Consider the following 23,391-nt stretch of genomic DNA (forward strand, 5'->3'; position numbering starts at 1 on the left):
CACCAGTACAGGGGGGAAAAAAAAAGCTAACCTCAGCCCAAATGTAGAGCCACTTAGGACTTTCCTTTCAGAAGGCATGTGGGCAAAACAGAAACCCAAGTCACAGTTCAGTGAAGTAGCTTTTGGGAGAGGGAGAGCAAAAGGGTTTGGTGAGAATCGGGTTTAAAGAAGAGATTATGAGGAGGGGAGGCTATGGTTAGACCACATATACACTTGGCACAGGCAGATAAAGAAGGTGAGTAAAAGGTGGAAAAAAAATGCTGTGCAGAGCATCCACTCAGGAAGGGGAATAAGGAAAAGAGGGGCAATGCTTGGGTCAAATCACAGGACAACTTTAAGCCATGAAGTGGAAATTATACATAAAGAGGGGACTCAAGAAGCTGAGGAGTTGGCTGACCGAGGGAAAGAGACAAGGAGATCTTTCAGTATGGGAGCAGAATCCCTGGAGATACCTGAAGGCAGACTGGAAGGATTGCAGTAGTCCCAGTGGGAGATGTCCACTGCCGGATCCCAGGCTCAGAGCAGACTGAGCAGTGTGGATGCTGCAGTGAAAGGCATCTTGCTCATGGCTTGTTTCATAAGAGGCAGCCCGCCAGCTCTCATACAGGTGGCATCTTTTAGGTTGCTCAGAAATAAAAATTCAAATCGGTATTTGCTTTGTGCAGCTATTTCAGTATAAAATTACTATATTCTCAGTATTCTTAATGATTGATACAATTTGTTTTCTTTACCTAAAGGACTTTTAAGTGTCTCTTCTTCCGTGATTTTTTTTTTTTTTTAATTTAACCTTGATTAATGATATTTAAGAAGTTCCATCACAAGACCTTCCTGTCAAGGAAGTTAAAGCTTGGAAAGTTTCTCTGCCAGTTGGCATTCTGCATGGAAAACAGAGCAGAGGAAAAGTGGAAAATCCTTAGCTAAATTTATAATTTTTTTGTTGTGAGGCAACATGATGCATCTCTAACGTCCACACAAATCGAGTCTTGAGATACTAGGACTTCTATTTGAGATTAATTTTATTATCACATTCATCTGTGATTTGTATCTTATATCCAACAGCTTATTTTTTCCAGAGCAAGGAATTAGGAAAAGGAACTTTTGCTGTCTTTACTTTTTTACCTATAACATTTAATCACTGACCAGTAAGACCTGGAGGGGCCAGATTTTCCCCTGATTGCCCTGTATGTTGCCCACCTTGCACTGACTTCTCTGTCATGGTGTGATGCAGTGACAGTTCATTTTCAAGCAGAAACAGCCAAAGCAAGTAGGTGGTGACTGAAATACTATTTCTGGAGTTAGTGTGAACACATTACATTTAAAATACCAACACCAAAAACCCTCAAGTAAATCCTTAGAGGAGGAAGCCTTAAAGGTTTGAAAATCTGTATTTGTCAAAGATTTTCTGCTCACTGTATTTCTTCCCCAAACTGCAGAAATGTGCTCTTGTTGACCTTTTAGAAAAGTCTTATTTTGAGGTATTTAAATTATTACAGAGAGCTTTTCAAATAGGATGGGGATTACAGCCATGTATATTCCTCTCAAAGGGTGTGCGTGTGTGTGTGGGGACTGTGTGTATGCGTGTCCATACCGAGGGAGGGAGAAAGGAAAATCAGGGACTTCTGGTAGCAAGGACATAAATCAAAGGTTTTCAGTGGCCGCTTAAGGAACATCATGTCAAAATAAGCTCTAGTTTAGTAGCCCAGGATGAAGTTTTGCTGTTTTTACTGCTTTGACTTTTAGTGCAGCATTTGCTGGCTGAGAGTGTTTGAAAAGATAAAACTAAAAGCACTAAAACTAATTCTCTAAAACAATGAGGGTTTTGTTTTTCTCTAACTATACTGCCACGAATGAGACCTTTTTGACCTGTTTGCTACCAAGAATTTTGAGGTTGAAAGTTCAGTTTCTCATAATGAATTTATGAAATAGTGTGTTATTACTTATTTTCTTCCTTTCCATTTTATTTTGTAGGATGAGTTTCATACATTACTTTTTGCTTTTCTAGGTGCCACTGCAGAGGAAATAAACCAGCACTGGGAATGGCTGGAACAAAACTTGCTCCATACTTTGTCTGTGTTTGACAATAAAGAAGATATTGTTAATTTTGTCAAAGGGAAAGTGAAGGTAAGGAGACTGTCTTACTCTCACCCTTCCTTGTACATGTGGCTTATTAGAAATGATGTAATGAAGTTGTTGACATTCATATTTGGTTTCGTCAATCTAAACATTGATTGGTTTTCTGTGTGGCACTTGCAGCTGATGTGGCTGGCATCTGTGCATGTTTACTCCCATTTCCTTGGAAACATCTCAAAACTCAAGTATCTCTTGTAATCTATATCCCAGCCATCCCTTTCCAGCTTCACTGTTCTTCTCTTCCCTGTGTTGCGCAGCTGAGTCTTCTACAGCATCTGCTTTCTGTTTCTCCATCCGTTCAAAACATGATGTTAAATACTTTCCTGTGTTGTATTTTCTCCTTTCTATGCTTCTCCTCTTGTCTCCCATGTTTTTCCTACCTTTATCCTATTAGTGTCTCCTGCCTGTTTCTGCCCATTTCCATACTCCCATCCTTCTCATTAGGACTCGGAGGTGTCTGCAGGTGATAGCCACAGTGCCTGAACCTGCTGGCAGCTCAACGCTGGGGACAACAGCATAGTCCCTGCAGCAGAGGGACAGGGAGGAAGGCCCTTGTTCAGTGTCACCTGTTTTGTAAGGATCTGGCATGGAAGCTGCTGGTGGCTTTGCAGAATGCAAGAGTTGTGGCCAGGGAGTGCAGTGGAGTTGCTGGCAGGCCACAGGGTTGCAGAAATTAGCATCCTTTTGGAAGGCTCTAGAACTGTAAAAGTAGGGGAATTTGGTAACTGAAGACCAGATATAAAATAGTAATGGCAGGTGAGGTAAAACTTGGAAAGCTTGGTGCCTTTTGCTCTGCTCCTAGTAAATCCACACTCCAAGAGGAGCTTTGTTGATGGCTGGTGGGAGTGTGGGTCACCTCGTGTACTTCTGCAACCTTCTGTTTGCTAAAAGTTTCAGTGTGGTGCTCCACCATACTCCTTTTTTAGGTTTGGAAAATTTGTAGGAATGTAATGTTTGGTGGATTTCAACCCTGCTGCTGTGATCTCAGTGAACTCTGAAGTTGGGGAAGAAGAGGACAGGGAGGCAAAACATCACTGTGCAAATTTTTATTTTTTTCCTACTTTCTTAAAAACCCACTTTATCTAAGTGCACTGAAAGGCTTGTATACAATTCATCTGCCTTGATAACGCTGTGGCAGCCTGTTACCTAGCACAGTGCATGTTTTAAAGTCTTCAGGTTTCATTAGTTAATATTCAGCCCAGGTTTTGGACCCTTGCCTCTTCTGTGGATTTTTGGCATATTAGGACTGCTTGGTGACTGGGAGTTATACCAGGTGCTGTAATATAACAGATTATTTGTCTGAATAGTGAAAAACATGATTAACTCCTTTGTGGTAATACCACTATTGAAATTCTCAATGCTTAATTATATTTACATAGATGTTCTTGAAACTATGTTTTTAAATGGTTCAAAGCCTTTTACAAGTTACTGACACATCTCACTGCGTTGCCTCTGCGTAGGAAAGTAGAAATGGTCAGTATTCACAATTGTTTCTCTGCCTTTGCTCTGTATACACCAAATAACATCAATCACAGAATGGTTTAAGTTGGAAGGGACCTTAAAGCTCACCAGGTTCCAACCTCCCTGCCATGAGCAGGGACACCTCGCACTAGACCAGGCTGCACAAGCCTCATCCAATCTGGCCTTGAACAGCTCCAGGGAGGGGGCTTCCACAACCTCCCTGAGCAACCTATTCCAGCACCTTCCTGCCCTCATGGTAAAGAATTTCTTCCGGACATGTAACCTAAATCTCCCCTCTCTCAGTTTAAAACCATTACCCCTTGTCTTATCACTAACCTCTCTGGTGAAAAGTCCCTCCCCAGCTTTCCTGTAGCCCTTTCAGGTACTGGAAGGCAGCTATAAGGTCTCCCTGGAGATTTCTCTTCTCCAGGCTTAATAGCCCCAACTCTCGCAGCCTGTCTTCATAGCAGAGGTGCTCCAGCCCTTTCATCACCTTCCGGCCCTTCTCAAGATCTTCTCCAACAGCTCCATGTCTTTCCTGTGCTGAGGGCACCAGAGCTGTACACAGCACTCCAGGTGGGGTCTCACCAGAGCAAAGCGAGTGGCAGAATCCCCTCCCTGGCCCTGCTGGCCACACTTCTTTTGATGCAGCCCAGGATGCAGTTGCTCTCTGGGCTCCAGCGCACACTGGTGGCTCATGTCGAGCTTCTCGTCTACTGCCACCCCCAAGTCCTTCTCCTCGGGACTGCTCACAACCTGCCCTTCCCCCAGCCTGTATTTGTGCCTGGGGTTGTGCCAACTCAGGTGCAGGACCTTGACCTTGTTGAACTCATGAGGTTGGCATTGGCCCAACTCCCCAACCTGTCCAAGTCCCTCTGGATGGCATCTCTTCCCTCTAGGGTGTCAGCTACTCCACACAGCTTGGTATCATCAGCAAACTTGCTGAGGATACACTCAATTCCACTCCATCTCCAACAAAGATGTTGAAGAGCACTGGTCCCAGTACTGACCCCTGAGGAACGCTGCTTGTCACTTGGACACTGAACCATTGACCACAACTCTCTGGGTGTGGCCATCCAGCCAAGTACTTATCCACCAGGTGGTTCATTTGTCAAATCCATATCTTGTCAGTTTGCAGACTGGGGTGTCACGTGGGACAGTGTCAAATGCCTTGCACAAATCCAGGTAGATGACATCAGTTCCTCTGCCATTATCCACCATCTCTGTAGCCTTGTCATAAAAGGCCACCAGATTGTTCAGGCATGATTTGCCCTTAGTAAAGCCATGTTGGCTGTCACCAGTCACCTTCTTATTTTCTATGTGCCTTAGCAGATTTTCCAGGAGGTGGTGAAATTGTAAATATACAGTTCTGTCAGACTTATTGAAAAAAATATAATAAAGAAAAAGGCCCCAAAAGTCTTGATTTGGAAGCATTCAAAATGTATGAGAGATGCAAACACTGCAGAAATGCATCCATTTCTGAAAATTGCAAATCAACTTGAATTTCTTTGTAAGAAAGAGTTGCATTGTTAAAATTTGAATGTAGTTGCTTGTAGCAACTTGCTCCAGTGTGAATGCTGTAGCTTCATCCTGATATATTATCTCGTTATGGACTCAGGCGCTGATTGCGGAGGAAACGAGCAGCAAGCTCGCCGAGCAGGAGGAAGACCCTGAGAAATTCCGAGAAGCCCTGGTGAAATTTGAGTCCAGGTTTAATTTTCCTGAAGCTGAGAAGCTCATCACCTACTACTCCTGTTGCTGTTGGAAAGGAAAAGTTCCTCGGCAAGGCTGGCTTTATTTGAGCATCAATCATCTCTGTTTTTATTCCTTCTTCCTGGGCAAAGAGTGTAAGTGTATATGTAATGCTAGGGAGAGATGTAAATATAACTATTTTTAAAAGCAGGAATAGCTAGAATTTTTGTGAAAAGCCTTGTTTACCTCTGAAGTTTAATTTTGGAGGATTTTGTTTTTCATCAGAAAGATCCTGTTTAATTTAGTCTTTACTTTTGCCTTAATGTTTATATCTTAGTATTAATCTGCTAATAAAAATGAGATAATACAAGAGCATGCAGGCACGGCTGCTCTCTGGTTCTTTTCCTTGCCATAGTGAAGCAGCCTTAAAATGTAACAGACCTCCTACAGATTCCAAAATAGAGACTTTTAGTGCCAAAAAGGATGATTAAGGAGCAGGTCCCTCTCACCAGCGGGGAAGCAGAGCAATTGCTGCTGGGCAGCAGGACCAGGCCTGGTGGGGCAAAGGATGCCCAGGTCCAGCTGCCTGCCTGGAAATAGGCCAGGAAATGTAAAAGGGCTGTGCCCTGAAGAACCAGGTGAAAATTCAGGGTTTTTAAGGAAAAAACAAGAGAAATGTAAGGATTCATTTGTGTTTCAGAATAGCAGTGCAGGAAGGTCACAAGAAGTGTGTCCTAGGGCTTTTAGACTTCCAGATGGTGTTTGTAATAGTGACTGTAACAAATGTACATTTTTAAGAAGTGAGTTGTATGACTTAGATCAAGGTGTTCCTCTACAGACAAAGGGTTGTGTGGTTATGTGTGGCCTGTCAGAATAAATACAAGAAGATAAAATTTAATGTAATAGATATTAGAAGGTAAAAATTGTCTGTTATAACAAATAGGATAACTTCAAAATTTACTGCCTGGGTTTACTGTTATGACCAATAGTAAAATAAAACTGTAGACTTAAAAATTAAGTACATTAATGTAAAAATGAGAAATTTTTAATAAAATAAATAATAAATAAAAAGGGTAATTTTTAAGACTTAAAATATATGAAGACAGATTTAGAGGTTCTTTTTTCCTTATATTATTTCAGGCTAATTATTTTGTCATATCTGCAAAAGGTGGGAGGGTTAGATTTAAAATGCTGGTAAGTTTGTTACTCATGATAAAAACCAATGGTGAGTTTTGCTGGGAAAACTAGAATGGATTATCTGATACATATTAGATATTTGAGTTCCTGTTTAATATCCTTGCTTTCTATTTAATATCAAGTAATATCCTTGTCAGTTATTTCTTCTTGCTATCATGGCAAGCTTTCTCTCATTAAATCTGAGATATCCAGTCTGCCAAAACACACAAGGCAAAAATTATACTTAGTAATGACAGATAACGGGGGAAGGAGGAGGGAGAGAGAAAAATCCTTCATATTGTTCCAAGAGTTTGGGGTTTTTATGCAGTACCACAGATAAATTATATTGGAAGTACAACATCATGCTGTGTTATTTAAGAAATCATTTCTCATCTCTTTTAATAAAAATTAATTATGAAAATGCATCAAACTCCCAAACAACTAGATTTTTGCAGCTTTTCATTTTGACCATGGAAATTACACATTCTGTTCACTGTTGCAGTCAGTTGCATTGTCTTTGTGTTCCCATGCATTTGCATGGAAATGTGAAATAAAACCCTGAATGTTCTTTTTGGTGAAACAAAATTTCTGTAGCTTGGTGTGAAGTGCTTTCCACCATCCTGATTCTGATAGAGCAAATTGCTTCTGGTTTCAAAGCTAGTATTTTGTCACATTTATGAAATACTTTCATTACACTGAAGAATCCAGATTTACTGTAGTTCTGCTTGGGATTGTTGGAGAAGCTGGTGCTGATAATATGTAGAAAGAATAATTCATTGTCTTTTTTTTTTTTTTTTTCAGGTAGTAAGTGCAAATTAAATCAGGTTGACTCTGGTCTAGAAAATATTGTTAACAAACCATATTTATTACATTCTTCAATACAGTACAGGGGATAAAATGCAATATACAAGCTGCAATCAAAATAGTTCTTACATGTGTTTTAACACTAACAATCCCCTCAAGTTGTAGACTGAAATCTCGTTATAGACAAAGTGTTACATCTTCTGCTCCTGGCAAGACTGTCTCCTTCCCCTTGTTTTGTTTTATGTTGAAATGACCTGGAATGCAATATTGGAACCTTTTTTCAGCTTCTCATAAAATTAACTTAAGGCTTATGTGAGCATAAACTCCATGGAACATTTTTTTCTGGGACAAGTCTCCTTTTATCTAAGCCTTGAAGTATTTGCAGCATTTCAGAGCCTTAGAACACCAGATTTCTTGAAAGGACGTGCCAGGGTTTCTTCACATTTTTTAATTAAACTTGTGTTTTTCTGTGACTTGTAAGACATTGTACCTTTCATCAGAGGTTTGGGCCCCATGCAGTCAGCTGTGCTTTTTCTATAGCCAGCACTGTACAGCCTGTGTGATTCTGACCTGCATGAACAATAGTGCTATTGCTATGGCACTGTTTAATCTTTCTTCCCTTGGCTGTGCCTGTACAGATGATTTTATGACCATTTGCAACAGTTTGTATGTGTTGACGCAGCTGGGCTTTATTTAAGTAAGAAAAAATGTAATCTCCAAATAAACTTGACAGCTGTGGTTCACATATTACAGAGAACTTGCTGAGGGTAGCTCCTTAGGTAATTAATGATCATGGATAATTGTCATACATATATTACAATGTTTGTTATTACTGACTTTTTATTGCTTTATTGGCTTCAGGAGACTGGCTAGGGATGTTAGAGAGTGTAATCCTGATGTTATTGGCACAGAGAATCCTGGGAAGCTTCCAGCAGTTGTTAAGTAGAAATCTAATCTATTTTAAAGTCATTTCCAGCCTTATTTCTACCCAGAGATTCATATGAGAGGCAAATACCATCCGTCAGTTGTTATCTAAAATAAGCCGGTTCTGTTTACCATTTGTTTTTATATAATTCTGCAGTATTTAGGTATAGAGAACAGTGTCCTATGCTTTTTTTTTCTATAAACAGGTCTGACTACAGCCAATGTTTAGGGCAAGATTTGTCTGTGCACCTTTTAAGTAAAAAGTAACCAAAAATGGGAAGATCCCAATGCCAAGGTGGCTTTTTTTTTTTAACACGCTGTTTATAGTAATACTTAAACTTTATAAAAATTTCTATGTACAAAAGCTTCCACAATCTTTGATTGTGACTTGAATTAGCTGTATTTTGAAAGTTAAAGTACTGTGCACGTAATTGGGTTTCCACCTGCATACAGTTTTGTTTCTGGGAGATGACAAAGACTTTCCCTATTTTATTCCTACTCTTGAAATGAAATCTTTCTTTTGGTAGCAATGAAGGAGGCTGCAGAAATGACTTACAAAGGAGTTAGGAGCACAGTGTAGGGCAGGTGTTCTGCAGAGGTAGGACACCCCAGCCCATCACTTCTTGTGAAAATAGGTACAGTTTTGAAGGAAGGATTCTGAAAAAGACAGGCTTTTGGACTGGGGGAGAATGAATGCAGAGTGATAACAGGCATTTCAGCTTTTGCCTGGTCATTGTCTGTAAAAATGGGTCTCTCTCCTCTTTGCATGTTTGCATTTCATTCTGAATTTGCTTATTTCCCAAATCTGAAAAATGTAAGCAGAATTTCTGACCAACTTTGCTTTTTTCTCTGATGACAGTGAAGCTTATCATTCCTTGGGTTGAGGTCCAGAAGTTGGAAAGAACCTCCAATGTCTTCATGACTGACACTGTCCGTGTCACCACTCCCAATAAAGAACGTGACTTCTCCACATTCCTCAACATCAACGAGGCTTTCAGGATCATGGAGCAACTGGCAGATGTGACACTGCGCAGGCTACTGGATAATGAGATCTTTGAACTGGATCCAGGCCTACAGGATCCTACACAGATTACCAAGAGGTAAAAAGCTAAATTGTTCTCCCTCTTGTGAGCAGAGGTTCAGTAGTTGGCTTCAAGGTTTGCTTTGTTAGCTGGGCATGATTTAAAAGGTTTACTTGATGGGGCAAAAAAGGAGATTTTATGGTGTACTAAGGTGTATCAAATAGGTTAAACTGGACTTGCGTGGAAGATACTTTTCCCCATTTTATATTCTTCTCTTAAACATCACTGTTTTTTTTGTTTGTTTGCTTTAAAAGTGCCATTCCCTGTAGAAGGGTAGACTGCAGCACGGGTTATTTTCGTAGAATCATAGTTGGAAAAGACCCTTGGGATCACTGAGTCCAACCATCATCCCTACTCTACAAAGTTCTCCCCAAACTTTCCATCTTCCCTGAAGAGCAACATTGTTTTGCTTATAATTTTGTCAATGCCTGGGCTTTCCTCGTGCCATCAGTTCTATAGAATTACTGCTTTTGATCATATCTGAAACATGGAATTTCCCACTAGTGTGATTGCCACAGCCGACTTAGCCAACAGTTGCAGGACTTAAATAGCCCACAGGCAGTTGCAACAGATTAACATGCTACTGTCAGGTCTATGCCATGCCTCCCTGAAATGCATCTCCTCCTTCCTCTCCCACTGCAGAAATGCACCTGGCTCCTGGGGGGGCGGGGGAAGGTCGGTAACTATTTCTCTGCGGGTAGCACAACATACACCTTGGTGTTTTGCTTGCTGCTGTGGGAAAGGGGAAGGGAAATGGCCCAGAGGAATTTGAGGTGGGCAGGATGGAATAGCTCAAACTGGAATTTGCCTGGGGCATCAGGGTTAATGTTCTGATTCAAAATACTTATTTTCTGAATGAGGTGTGAGTGGAGTGCTTATCCCCTCCTGAATCATACCCTTTCCTGCTCTTCCTTCCTCTCATGCTGCCAGATGTATGAAGGGAATGACCCAGGTGTTGCTTCCTGGATAAAACGTAAGGAATGCCATAGTATTGTTTCCCCAAAAATAGGGACATGTTCAGTAGCTGTTTTATTGTTTCTGAGAGGCATTTTTGCAGTGATGTTGGGTATATATCTTGGCTAAACACTTCTGCAAAGTTCCACAATGGAGTTTAAAACAATAACATTCACTTTCTCTGCTATTTCATATGTATACATAAGAATGAAAAATGACTGACACCAAGATTTCATCCGTGATATCATGAAGGAATTATATTTAGGTGACACAGTGATGGCCCGAAAAGATGTAGGAGATGTACTTTGATGTAGGAGATGGCTTTGAGGGATAGGTTGTATCTAAGCCCCCTTCCAGGCTTTACCATTCCACCTTCCACCCACTATTGGACTGAAACATTACACACACAAAGCAGGGAAAGTAAATTCAGAGATGTTATGACAAAAAACTGGGGGGGGGGGAGAAATTTTCAATATCTACTGATTTTTAACTCATTATTGTCACTTCCCAAAAGCTTTGGAGTATTGATTGAATTGAAAACTAAGCTAAAAACTAAAGAATTACAGTTTCAAAGAAAAGTACAAGTTAATAATATGGTGTAGGAAGGAGGCTCTCGGGGAATCAGCCTTGTAAGTTACCTTGTGGCATTTTTGAAAAGTAATATGTATTAGCAAACTAACAGAAACCATCCCACATGTGTATTCAAAACATTTGTTTCCTTTTTTTCCTTCCAACTTAAGAAAAAAAAATAATTGTGGGAGTGGGCAGAGGAGAAGGAAGGCTAAAAATATGTTTACCAGAGAGTTCCTGGGCAAGATGTGCTGCAACCTGTGCTGATGTGCTGTAGCTTTAGATGACAGAAAGGAAAACATGGAAGATGCCAAAATCCCATTTCCTCTGCATGAACTGGGTAGTGGTTGGATAAGATGCTGTTTCTGGTGCCCTTTGTCACACTTCAGCAACCACTTTGATGTAACATGATTAAGCAAGACTGTAGTTTGAATAGTGGATAAACTGGTTTTTAATGCTAACATGTTTTGGGGGTTTGAACTTTTTTGGTGTGTGGAGTTTTTGTTGCTGCATTTTTTCCTGAAGCCATTGTAGTACTACAAGAACAACTCTTTTTCACTTTATATTTTTTCCCTAATAATTGTCTTTGTTAATTCTTGTGCATAATTTGGAAGCAAGTAGTAACGTATTAAAATGAAAGCAATAATCCACACATCACTGAGACTGTTCCAGCTGTGTCAAATTAATGAAGTTCTTGTAGATTTCTTCTGTTTGTTAGGCGTTCTTTAGGAGGAAGCTCATCTCAGTATCTTTATTTAAAAAAAAATGCATTCTTAATGTTGTCATGACCTGTGTATTCTGCGTTCTGAAAACCATAAACCTTTGCTGCAGTTCCTGAGGCTCTTGGGATCATCCTGCTGAGCAGTGGGAGGTTGAGATGCAGAGAGGCTGTAGGATTAGGCCCACAGTCTGTAACACAAATTTTATCATGGCCAGAGCGAAACAATTAATACACAAGCTTCTGTGCTGCTTAATGAGATGGTAAGGGACCACATCTCTAATACTGTGTTCAGTGTTGGGCCTCTCAGTACAAGAGGGACATTGAGGTTCTGGAACAAGTCCAAAGAAGGGCAGTGAAGCTGATGAAGAGTCTAGAGCCCAAGTCTTATGAGGAGCATCTGAGGGAACTGGGGTTGTTTAGTCCAGAGAAAAGGAGGCTGAGGGGAGACCTTACTGCTCTCTACAGCTAGGAGGTTGTGATGAGGTGGGGGTTGCTCTCTTCTCCGAATTTACAAGTGATAGGATGACAGGAAACAACCTCAAGTTGAGCCAGGGGAGGTTTATTTTGGATATTAGAAAAAAATTATTCACTGAAAGGGTTGTCAGGCACTGGAACAAGCTGCCCAGGGAAGTGGTTGAGTCACCATCCCTGGAGATATTTAAAAACCATGTACATGTGTTGCCTAGGGACGTGGTTTAGTGGTAGACTTGTCAGTGTGCTATGTCAGTGGTTAGACTTAATGAACTTAAAGGTCTTTTCCAACTAAAATGATTCTGTGATTCTATGACAAGGTTTGGAACAATGGATTACGAAGGGATCAATGGAAATGAAGTTAATTGCCATAAAAAGGAAAGTGAAACTGAGGTGTTTTAAAACTATAAATACCATTTATTCCAGATATATTTATGTGCCATATAATTTTGCTGGAACATATGGTAACTATATTTTATTTTAATAGGAAGGCTGCTAAAACGTCTGGTATAGATTTCTTGTGCTTTTTATTTCCATCTCTTTCAGGATGTAAGAATACCCATTGCATTCCTCAAAGGTAGCAAGGAAATTGGCTAGAGCAGAACATGTGATTTAAAAGCTTTACTGCTGGTGTCAGTAGGGTTTCAAAAGTATGATCCCTTTCTCCAGGCTCTAACCATCTCAGTTTTGTTTCTTTTCTTCATGTCTAACTGTGAATTGCCAATGAGGATGGCTTTGCTTCATATGAAGGCAAAGAAGGTTTTTAACACTGATCTAAGCAGAATGGAAACTGTTTGAAGAATCTGAAATCATAAATGTCACTTCAGTCTGCACTAATTCCTTCAGAGAAGGAATCCGAGAATGCTGTAAACCTTGAGCTACAGGGAGGATGTGACTAGGAACATTCTGCTTTTATTGCATCTGCCTGGCCAAAGACAGGTCTTGGATTATTTCACTGTATCACAGGTGACAGATGATTGCCTGACCTGTTTACGAGGATTTGCAGTAATGGAAATATCAGGATCCATACCATTCTTTCTTTGCCCTATCATTAAAAAGTCTTTCTGCAGTTTAATTTGCATCTTTAATCCTGCTTTTTGAGTCTGTTACTTCTTGTCCTGCCCAGTACTATTAAAGAGATCAGATGTTCTCTCTTTTTGTTGAGCAACCCTTTGTGTGTTTGGAGGTTGGTATGCATCTCCTTTCTCTTCTTTGCTCTGGTTCAGCCAGGTTTTTCTTATTGGTCCTGACTTTAGCCCTTCTGTTCACTCTTCTCTGGATACCCATCACTTATCCCAGGCAGCTACAGTTGTGAGGTGGTGGGGTACCAGGAGCCAACAATGTGCCTTTGCAGCCGAGAGGGCCAGTGCCATCCTGTGGTGCATTAAGAAGAGTGTGGCCAGCAGGTAGAGAGAGGTTATCCTCCCCATCTACTCTGTCCTGGTGAGGCCTCACCTGGAGTACTGTGTCTAGTTCTGGGCTCCCCAGTTCAAGGACAAGGAACTACTGGAGAGAGCCCAGCACAGAGCCACTAAGAGGATTAAGGGAGTGGAACATCTCCCTTATGAGGAAAGGCTGAGAGAGCTGAGTTTGTTCAGCTTGGAGAAAAGGAGACGGAGGGGGGATCTCATCAATGCTTATAAATATCTAAAGGGTGGGTGTCAGAAGCGTGTGTCCAGGCTCTTCCCAGTGGTGTCTAGTGACAGAACAAGGTGTAATGGTCACAAACTGGTAAATAGGAGGTTTAACCTAAATATAAGAAAGTACTTATTTTCTCTGAGGTTAAGGGAGCACTGGCACAGGCGGCCCAGGGAGGCTGTAGAGTCTCCATCCCTGCAGACATTCAAAACCCGCCTGGATGTGTTCCTGTGTAATCTACTCTAAGGGATCCTGTTCTAGCAGGGAGGTTGGACTAGATGATCTCCAGAGATGCCTTCCAAAACCTACCATTCTTTGATTGCGTGTCACTGTGTGATTCTGTGATACAGGGTTGCCTCTGGAGCCTTGCTGGTGCTAACCAGGGCAGGAGCTGCATGACCATTTCTGCAGCAACTCCAGCACTGATGTGCTGCATCTTGGTGGCCATGCACTTCTGCTGCCTGGCATGGTGCTCCTCTTCCTCCTGTGAGTGTGAGGCTGTTGGCTTTTCTTCAACTTGTGATCCTGTGTAACCCTTCAGTCTTTTCTTTCAGCTGACTGGCTGCCGGTAGAGTTGATCTCCATGCTGCATTTGTGCAGCTTATGATGTACAGCTGAAAGTACTTGTAATGCTTTTTTCCACACCATCCCTTAAGTTTATGATCCTGTTCTTCTGCTACCAGCCTCATGTCATGTGCAAGTTTAATAACAACAACCTCTTGATCCATTATGCAGATTGGGGATGAAGACATTGAACAGAGGCTAGTCCAGGACAGACGCCCAAGGAGGTCTTCTTGATCTAGCCTTCCAGTATACCGAGGAGACTCTGAGGGCTGCTTTTTGGGGTACTCTTTCCAGCTGGCTTGGTACAGCAGCTTTTTACTTCAATCTAATTTTATTAATTCCCATGTGAGGAAATCCCAAGACTTTCATAAAGGCTGGCTAAAATATCCATCACATCTCCTCCACCTGTAAGTCCAGTGTTCCTGCTACTTAAGGGAATTATGTTGGGTTTATATTTGTCCTTTATGCTGGGTTTACATTTTTCCTGACAAATCCATATTGGGTCTTCTTAGGTAACTTCTCCCAGCTTGTATATGGGAAGCTTTTCTTTTCATGTGAATTTAACAGTTGTTCTAATAAATAAGACATATCATTGGATATGTTATTTCCAAAATATGTAACTTTCTGGAGTCTGAATATCAAGAGAAGTCCAGTAATTGGTCTCTAAAAGCAAGAGGTAAACCAACCTGTTTAGATTTTAGATAGGTAACAAGTGACTCAGTGGAGCTAAAATCTTGTAGAGAAAAACATTGGACAGTGAGGACATAATTTTAAGTGCCCTCATACTTTGAGGCATTCTGTTAGTCTTGGGTGTTATTTCCTTTAATTTAAAAACTCTTGGAAGGTAAAATAGAGGTCATACACAAGGAGCTGTCGCAGTCCAGACTTGCAGTTCACTTTGAAGTGCTGGAGTTGGAGGCAGTCCAGGATCCCGTAACCTGCAAGTCGGGAACTGCACTTGGAAAGAATTGCTGAGTTTTCTGAAAAGTAGGGAACAAGGCAATTGGATCTTTTCACCTTTCATTCTTCTGATGTGTATGTAAACACTCAGTAAACATTATTTTTACATAGTGGTAGCATTCCTCTTTTTAGGTACAGCTTGCTATGCTGTGTTTCCTTGAAAACCAAACTGCCTTGGAAATTGTTAAGCTGGAGAAAAAAAGTTCAAACAGATTGGGCTGTAGGTAGGGAGGTTGTGCTTCTTTTCAGCACTGGAGGTATTGTGAAACTCAAAATGGAAGCTGTGGGATCTGAGCTGGTTGCTAGGTCTTTAGCGTATTTAAATAATTGTGTGTCTTGTTTTAGGAGCTGATTTCATTTGTGGGGTTTTTTAAGATTTATAGGGTTTGGGTTTTTTAACCAGCTCTAATTTTGTTTGGCTCTGTTTATGAAGGGAAGCAATTGCTTGAAGCCCTAGAATTTGCTAGGCAAACAGGAAATATTTTCTTGGTGTGCCACTTTCTAATAAAGCCTCTTGTTTGAGCTCAAAGCAGTGGGTGCTGACAGCACTGTGCTGCCGGTTTCCTTGCTGGGATCCCTCCCAGCAGCAGGTTGGCCCCTGTTTGGGCACTTGTCTCTGGGGCAGCCCTGGCTGCCGTGTAGTCTCTGTGGTGGCCCTGTGTGACCCTGTGTTGTGACTCATGGGGGACAGGCACTTCCAGGGATGTTGGGGTTGGCAGCCTTTCCCTGGTACGGGGTGAGGGAGCTGGACGCAGCGCTCAGTGAATTTACTCAGTTTCAGATACAGGAAATGTCATTCTTCAGCTTAAAAACCTGTGGCTTCTTGTCTGAAGGGCCCTACACCTGGAGCCTGCAGCCCCAAGACATGCAGTAACATCCTGAAAACTCAGCAACTGCAGATTTTGGAGCATTAGAAACGGCCATCTCTTAAATAACAGACAGTCCCTGCTTCAACAGAGGTCCCAGTCTTCAGTAGAATGCCTCTTCTCACATAAAGGTATAGAAGTTTTCACAACTGAGTAGATCCAGGGAGAGTTTTACCTTCTCAGCACAATAGCAGGAGAGCACAGCACTACCCAAACCTGACTGCAGATGCTATCAGCAGCATTCATCTGTGCTGTGCAGAAGTGGAAAATATTTCAGTGGTGAGTTAGCTAGGAGGCATATCCTGATCCAGCTTTGTCACAATAGCAGATTACTGTGGGCACTTATCAGTGTTGCTTTCACTGTGGAATTTTAACTGGGAAGCAAACTTTTTGTCTTCCTTCACAAAGACAGTTTCTCTTTGTTCTTCATGAAATAACAGGAGATATTTGTCTGTTTTCCTTGGATAATCTTATTAAGGAAGATAATGCTTTAGAAGGAAACAGCAGCCAAACACAGGTCGAGCACATTCTGTCTTTTTTGTTGGTTGCAGATACAGATCCACCCTTCTTGGGTCTCAGTTTGTTCTTGATTGTTTTCCTCCCTGTTTCACATGTCTTTAGTTTTCTCTGATGAAACTGAAATTAAAAAAACCAAACTCCTACACAATCGATTTACTTACTAAAGCAGAGGCTTTGTCTGTCTCAACTTTATGTTTAAACATCAGGGCTTGGGTAAGGGGAAGGTGTCTGGAGAACAGGAGGTTGAAGGAGGTAGCAGATAGGGGATTTACAGCACCGAGGTACCACTCCCTGTTATGCTTCAGCCCACGCTTTGAATTCTTTCAGTGGAACAAAGTAAAGCTTTTTTTTTTTTTTTTAATTTTCCCTAAGGTGAATCATGTTTGGAAAAATTTACTCATAGTAAAGAAAATGATAGAATTTAAGCCTTAATGTTTCTGGAGCTGCTGTTGGTAAGATAATAGCCGTGCCCTTTTTATAATGTAATTGTCTAAGTTACTGCAGACTTCTTCATTAAAAAAGAAGGGAAAAAAAATAATCATCAAAGCCAAGTCTGTATAACCATAGCTCAGTAATGAAAGCTTCATTTATTTAAACTTCTTCTCTCCACATAAATGAGGATAGGTGACTGGAAGGAACCAAGTCCAAACTGAATGTAGCTGGTGCTGTTATTCCCAACTGAGTCTGTAAGTGACCTGAAACTCTTCTGCATTTTGCAACTGTTCTGAGGGCCCTCAGAGGCTGATACCTCTGCAAGTCAAGGATGTGATGATTTAAATGCTACCATCATTAACTCTTATTACTGACCACTTTGGAAGTACTCATCGAGCAAATGCATTATTTTTGGGTGCAGGTGCAAATCCCTGGGGTGATACTATTGGGAAGGGACACAAGGTACATAAGGCTAATCACTGTTGCTCTGTGTATATGTTCATCAGATGAAAGATTCAGTTATCACTTGGGCATTGAGATCTGCAAGTCTTTGGGGCTGGAAAGTGGTACAGCAGCCATAGAAAATGCATGGTTAAAATACAATTAAACCCCTCTCCCCCATACCAATTAACTAAACTTAGTGTCTTTTCCTTTCCTAGTCACTACAGTAGTTGCTTTTGTTCTTACTGTTAAACAAGCAAGTGTTGATAATGATTATTTTTTGCATTTTAAAGTCGGTCTTTTATTGATCTTTTATTGTTCACATAGGCAGTGAAGATTGCTGTGCACAGTGCTTTTATTCTGTATTCCTTGCTCTTGGTGAGGCTAACAAGAAAACCAACATTGCACTGGATGTCCTGGCTTTCGGGGTCTTGTGATTCGCTCTTACTGCTTTCTCTTAAGGGATCTTGAAGCCAGAGCACAGAATGAATTCTTTCGGGCCTTCTTCAGATTGCCAAGGAAGGAGAAGCTGCATGAAGTTGTAGACTGTTCTCTCTGGACGCCGTTTAGTCGCTGTCACACAGCAGGAAAGATGTATACTTCGGACAGTTATATCTGTTTTGCCAGCAAAGAAAATGGCTGCTGCAATGTTATCATCCCACTTAGAGAGGTAGAGTTTTTTTGTTTGTTTGATTTTGAGTCCGTATCTGCCTTTTTCTGCTGTAAGCATCTGCTGTCACAGTTCAGCCGCCCACTGTCAGAGAGTGGGATGTTTGTGTGTATTGTGCCTACAGGATTGTTGTAAAGCTTGTTCTGGGATTCACTGGGATAGGAGTTCCTAAAAATCTGGGTGATTCAACATGATCCTCAAAGTGAAGGATGGACAGGTAGTACAGCAGGACAGAGCACTGCACAACCAGAGGCTGCTTGGTCCAAGCCTTGGGACGGCCTTCCCCTCCCAGCTCCACAAACAGAGACATTCAGCTTGATGTTGATGGAGGCTTCTGCTTGGACCCGTTCTAGCAATATAAAAGCATCCTTGCCTGGGGTCAACACTTAGAGGTGTTGAAGCTCTTCCTCCATAGGCAGACTCTAGCAAACCTGTGGATACTTGACAGACCTGTAGGACAGAGAAAAGCGGGATGTTCTGGAGGCAAGGGTGAGCTGCCATATTTCCATGAGATCGGAAACTTGTTTAAATGGAATAGAGGGTGCATGGGAAGGTGGTGGGAGTAGAAGAGGAGAAGGAAACTGTCAGCAAACACCTCCCTGATCTGCTGTGGATACAGGCTTGTTAATATCTTTTAATTAAAGCTTTCCTTTCATCCTAGGCTAATAACAAAGTAACACTGAAATATCTTAACTGTAGCAACTTACCTTCTGCTGTTAAAGAAATAGAATGCAGAGAACAGCATTGTATACTTAATCAGAACCAACAAAACCACTGTTTTCCCCTGTCCTCAGGAGCGTGGAAGTAGATTTTCTCCTTCCTCCAGAATTTTATCAATTTGATAATTTCTAAATCTTGTTGTAATCAGCAGTACCCTTTCTTTCTTTACCCTCAGTCCACCCTCTAGAAGTGGGCCTCAAAGTCCTTTAAAAAAAAAAAAAGCAAAAAAAACCCAAAAAAACCAGCTTGGGTACTTCTTAGTGCCTGCTTTGAGCTTCTAATGATACCATAGACTTCATGTGGCAGGATGTGTCTGATCAAGGAAAGCCAGTATGAATAACCATCTTTAAAGCATGTGTGTGTAAATGAATGCTTTTTTGGTATATTTTGGTACGTGTAGAATATTTGAAGACATTTCTGTGGATGTCAAGCATAATGTATTTTCTATAATGTTTCTGGAAAAGGTAATCAGTATAGAGAAGATGGAGGACACGAGCCTTCTTCCTAATCCCATCATTGTTAGCATAAGGAGCAAGATGGCCTTTCAGTTCATTGAGCTGAAGGACCGGGATACATTGGTGGATAATCTGCTCCAGAGGCTGAAAGAAGTGAACTTGAGCAACCCAGTGCACTGTAACAACTTGCAAAATAACAACCAGGTACTGAATGTCAGGGTATTTTTTTATTAAGAATTTAGTGTGTTTATCTGTTGGTCTGTTGTCCTGCCTTCCTCAGGGGGTTGATCTTGGGCCAGTGCTGTTTGGTGCCTTGTTAATGACTTACCTGATGGGATGGAGTGCACCTGCAGCATGGTTGTGGTTGACGCAAAACTGGGGAGAGTAGTGAATATGCTGGAGGACAGGGCTGCCCTTCACAGCCACCTCAACAACCTGGTGGAATGGGCTCATAGAGACCTAATGAAATTCAACAAAACCAAATGAGAAGCCTGGCAGAGTGACCCCATGCAACAGGAGGGCCTGGATGTTGGCTGGCTGGAGAGCAGCCATGTGGAAAAGGAGAGGGACTCATGGTGAACCACAGGTTGTAAGTCAGCAGTGTGCTCTCACGGGGAAGAGGGTCAACAGTGTATGGGGTCACACTAGCAGGAGTGTAACCAGCAGGTCAAGAGATGGTCCTATTCCCTTTTATTCAGCACATCTGAGGTGGATCAGGAATACTGTATCCAGTTTTGATGCTACCCCGCTACACAAGAAAAGCATTGACAAACTGAAGTCTAGTGGAGGGCCATGTGCTGGTCAGGCTCTGGAGTACATGCTTTATGAAGACAGACTGAGGGAGCAGGTCTTGTTCAGCCTGTCTTCCATTAGCTCTCTTCCAGAGAAGATGGAGCAAGACTCTTCTTGGAGGTGGCAGCTGAAAGACAAGTGGGAACAGTCACAAGTTTCAGCAAGGGAAAATTCAGTTAGATAAAAAGAGAAAGATCTCCCCTCAAAGGTGGGCAGTCCTGGACCAGGCTGCCCAGAGAGGATTCCTTGGTGTTACTCAACTCAACTGGACGCAGCCCCCAGCAACCCAACAATTCTGTGTTGCAGAATGCTCCTGTCTTTGGATCCACCTGCATGCTCAGGGATAGTGAGCCTGTGTGTCTGGGAACAGAGGCTTCACAAACCACAGAGAGAAGTGAATGTGGAAAGGAGGGCAGTTATTTGCTCAATGCAGAAGCACTAAGATCGGACTTTCATCAGTCAGGAACAGTGGGCCTTGATTTTGGAAAGGTATGTAAAATTATAGGGGAACTTGTAAGAGAGGTGGGTTTTTTTTACAAAAAAAAAAAAAAAAAAAAGAAGCTGTGGTGACATTCAAACAGATACTGATTTTTAGTAAACTGAACTCTGTATTAGCTGGAGAAGTTGAGATAACAGCTTTTCTATTTACTTGGAGTTTTTTCTTCTCACTTCCCTCCATTTCCTTCTGGTGAATCATGGAATGGTTTTTGCTGGAAGGGACCTTAATGATCATTTAGTTCCAACCCCCCTGCCATTGGCAGGGACACCTCCCACAAGACCAGGGTGCTCAAAGCCCCATCCAGCCTGGCCTTGGAACACTTCCAGACAGTGGGCATTTATAATTTTTCTCCCTGTCTGATTAGTTCTGCTCTCCCCGTGTGGTGAATTCCATGTGCAAAATGGGGAAAGTTGTAGTCCTTAGAGCAGACCTCTCAAATCCATGCATAATGGAAATACTTTGCACAATTTCTAACATGATGTTTCTGTTTACCAGTTCCCACATACACCCAATGTCTTCTTTTAAAAGACACCTTCTTGTTCCCAGTCTAGGGAGCAAATCAAAGAGAGTCTGTGGGATGACCATTTTGTGGAATATGGCAGAACCGTGTGCATGTTTCGCACAGAGAAGATCAGAAAACTTGTTGCAATGGGAATCCCTGAATCCTTAAGAGGCAAACTCTGGCTGCTCTTCTCAGGTGGGCATGCTCTGAAATGCTGGCTGTAGCATCATTGGATTCTGACCATGGCAAAACATTTAGGCAAGAAATCTCCCAAGGGCAATGAAATGTCAATCACAAGGAGCTTATGATAATGCTTACAGAAGAGAGATGCTCAGGTACTGAACTAATAAGCGCAAGGAAGTACCTAGGCAGATCTGTACAAATTTTAGCTCTGGATGACATGACATGATGTACAGAAGAATTGAAGTAACATCTGCTTCATCCGTGTAATTTAAAATTAATGTCATGTTTTCATAAAATCATGTTCATCTTCAAGCAGCAATTAGATTGTAGCATAAATATTGGTTTAATCCTAGACAAATCAAATTATTGCAAAACAATGACATCTTAAAGTCAGCAGTCCTGCTCCTGCTTCTTGTTGAATGTTGGCAGGAGTAATAGAAACTGGAGATGGAAAAAACAACTTGTGTCATCCACAGATCTGGCAGAGACAGACTGTGCCTACAATATGATCTGAAAGGTTAGTCCTTAATTCTGTATGACATGTTCAAACATTGGTAAAAAGTATTCCTTCATGTGGAGTTTTTCCTCCTTGGAGGATGTGAACAGCAGCTGAGTACATTTCTCCAGGTGATACTTTCTGCTGGGGAACTTTTCTTCTCAAAGTCAATATTAAGGTGTTTTGAATCATGTTGCATCCTACAAGCTTTGCTAATACTGATTTTGGTTTCGAGGCACCTGTTCTGCTAGGACTTTGTTTCTTTTAGCTCTGGAGATTTCTCTAAACTCACAGACGTTGGGGAAAAACCATCTTGCTTATGCCCTTTGGAGCATTTAATAGGCACAACACTTTAAGTTGAGTATCATCCTAATCCGCTTGCCTCTTCCTGCCTCCCTGCTGCCTTCAGATGCCGTGACGGATCTGGCCTCGCATCCCGGTTACTACGTCCACTTGGTGGAGGCTTCCATGGGCAAGTGCTGTATGGCGACCGAGGAGATCGAGCGTGACCTGCACCGCTCGCTGCCCGAGCACCCCGCCTTCCAGAGCGAGACGGGGATCGCTGCCCTGAGACGGGTGCTCACGGCGTATGCACACAGGAACCCCAAAATAGGATACTGCCAGGTGAAAAACCCCCCAGCGGGGTAATGCTCCCTGCTTTCTTTCCCCCCCACCCCCAGCTTCCCAGACTCTCGAGTTTTACTGTTCTCTTGGGGGGTTATTTTTCACGGTGGTTTTGATAAATGTCTTTCCAGTTGCAAAAATGATGTCATTTTAGAGGCTTTGTGATTTACTCTGGAGAACATGTGCATAGGCTGGTACTCTGGCTTACAAAAAGTCTTTGCTGAGCATTTTGCAAAATGCAGTTAGAAAGGAGGGGAAGGAATTGTGTCTGATGCTTCTGATGAGTTTGAAAGTGCATTTCTTACCCAATTCTTGGAGACAGTGCAAAGTAAAATGCCCTGCACAGATGAGGTTCATGTAGAGCACTGGGACACGGGTTTAATGAACAAAAGTTCTGCTGCTTTCTTCCAAAATTGATGATAAGTGATGAGGTAGTTTGCCCAGCTGGCCAGCTAAAATAATTACTTTCTGTGTAGCTCCCTAAATTCTGATTAACATCAAACCAGTCCCAGATCTCTTATCTTCCTTTGAAATAAAAATACAGGGAGGGCAGGAAAGCAGCCTCAAAGCATTTTAGACTATGAGTTACTTACTGTCTATTATCTTTATCTTGCTCATGTGTTTCCCCGCCCCCCCAAGTTGTTTACATCATGTTAGGCTATTTTTCTTTCTTTAAAAATAGCCACACTTTAGGTTTTGTCAGTAGGATTTGCTGTCACTAACAAATCCCATTTTCTTCTTTGCCCTGGTAAGTCTATGAATATTTTGACCTCCGTGTTGCTGTTGTATGCCAAAGAGGAAGAGGCCTTTTGGCTGCTGGTTGCTGTGTGTGAGCGAATGCTGCCAGATTACTTCAACCACCGAGTGATAGGTGAGCTCATCTTTCTCTTCTTGCTAATTGGGAAGGGCTAGCCAAAGGGCTGAGTAAAATGCTCAAGGTCTTCTGAGGTCCAGACCCCACAGGTGAGGAGGTGGTCCATGGATTTGCACAGGGTCCAGGGACAGCAGCAGTGGCTGCTCAGGTTCCAGCTAGGGTTGGGTTTGG

General features: G+C 41.9%; 1 protein-coding gene across 3 annotated transcripts in view; it reads left to right on the plus strand.

The window, feature by feature from the left end:
* The window catches only part of TBC1D8 (TBC1 domain family member 8), a 51,455-nt gene that overhangs the window by 16,335 nt on the left and 11,729 nt on the right, over positions 1-23,391 (plus strand). For 2 of the 3 annotated variants that reach the window (XM_051616276.1, XM_051616286.1), the window contains exons 3-11: positions 2,003-2,121; positions 5,210-5,438; positions 9,047-9,287; positions 17,868-18,075; positions 19,260-19,454; positions 20,349-20,531; positions 21,088-21,238; positions 22,132-22,346; positions 23,100-23,217. In XM_051616276.1, the coding sequence (XP_051472236.1) occupies positions 2,003-2,121; positions 5,210-5,438; positions 9,047-9,287; positions 17,868-18,075; positions 19,260-19,454; positions 20,349-20,531; positions 21,088-21,238; positions 22,132-22,346; positions 23,100-23,217 (1,659 nt within the window). The remainder of the gene's footprint in view (positions 1-2,002; positions 2,122-5,209; positions 5,439-9,046; positions 9,288-17,867; positions 18,076-19,259; positions 19,455-20,348; positions 20,532-21,087; positions 21,239-22,131; positions 22,347-23,099; positions 23,218-23,391) is intronic. The other variant, XM_051616295.1, reaches the window with a different exon arrangement.

Source organism: Apus apus, chromosome 1, assembly GCF_020740795.1.
Source record: "Apus apus isolate bApuApu2 chromosome 1, bApuApu2.pri.cur, whole genome shotgun sequence".
In the NCBI taxonomy this organism is placed as follows: domain Eukaryota; kingdom Metazoa; phylum Chordata; class Aves; order Apodiformes; family Apodidae; genus Apus; species Apus apus.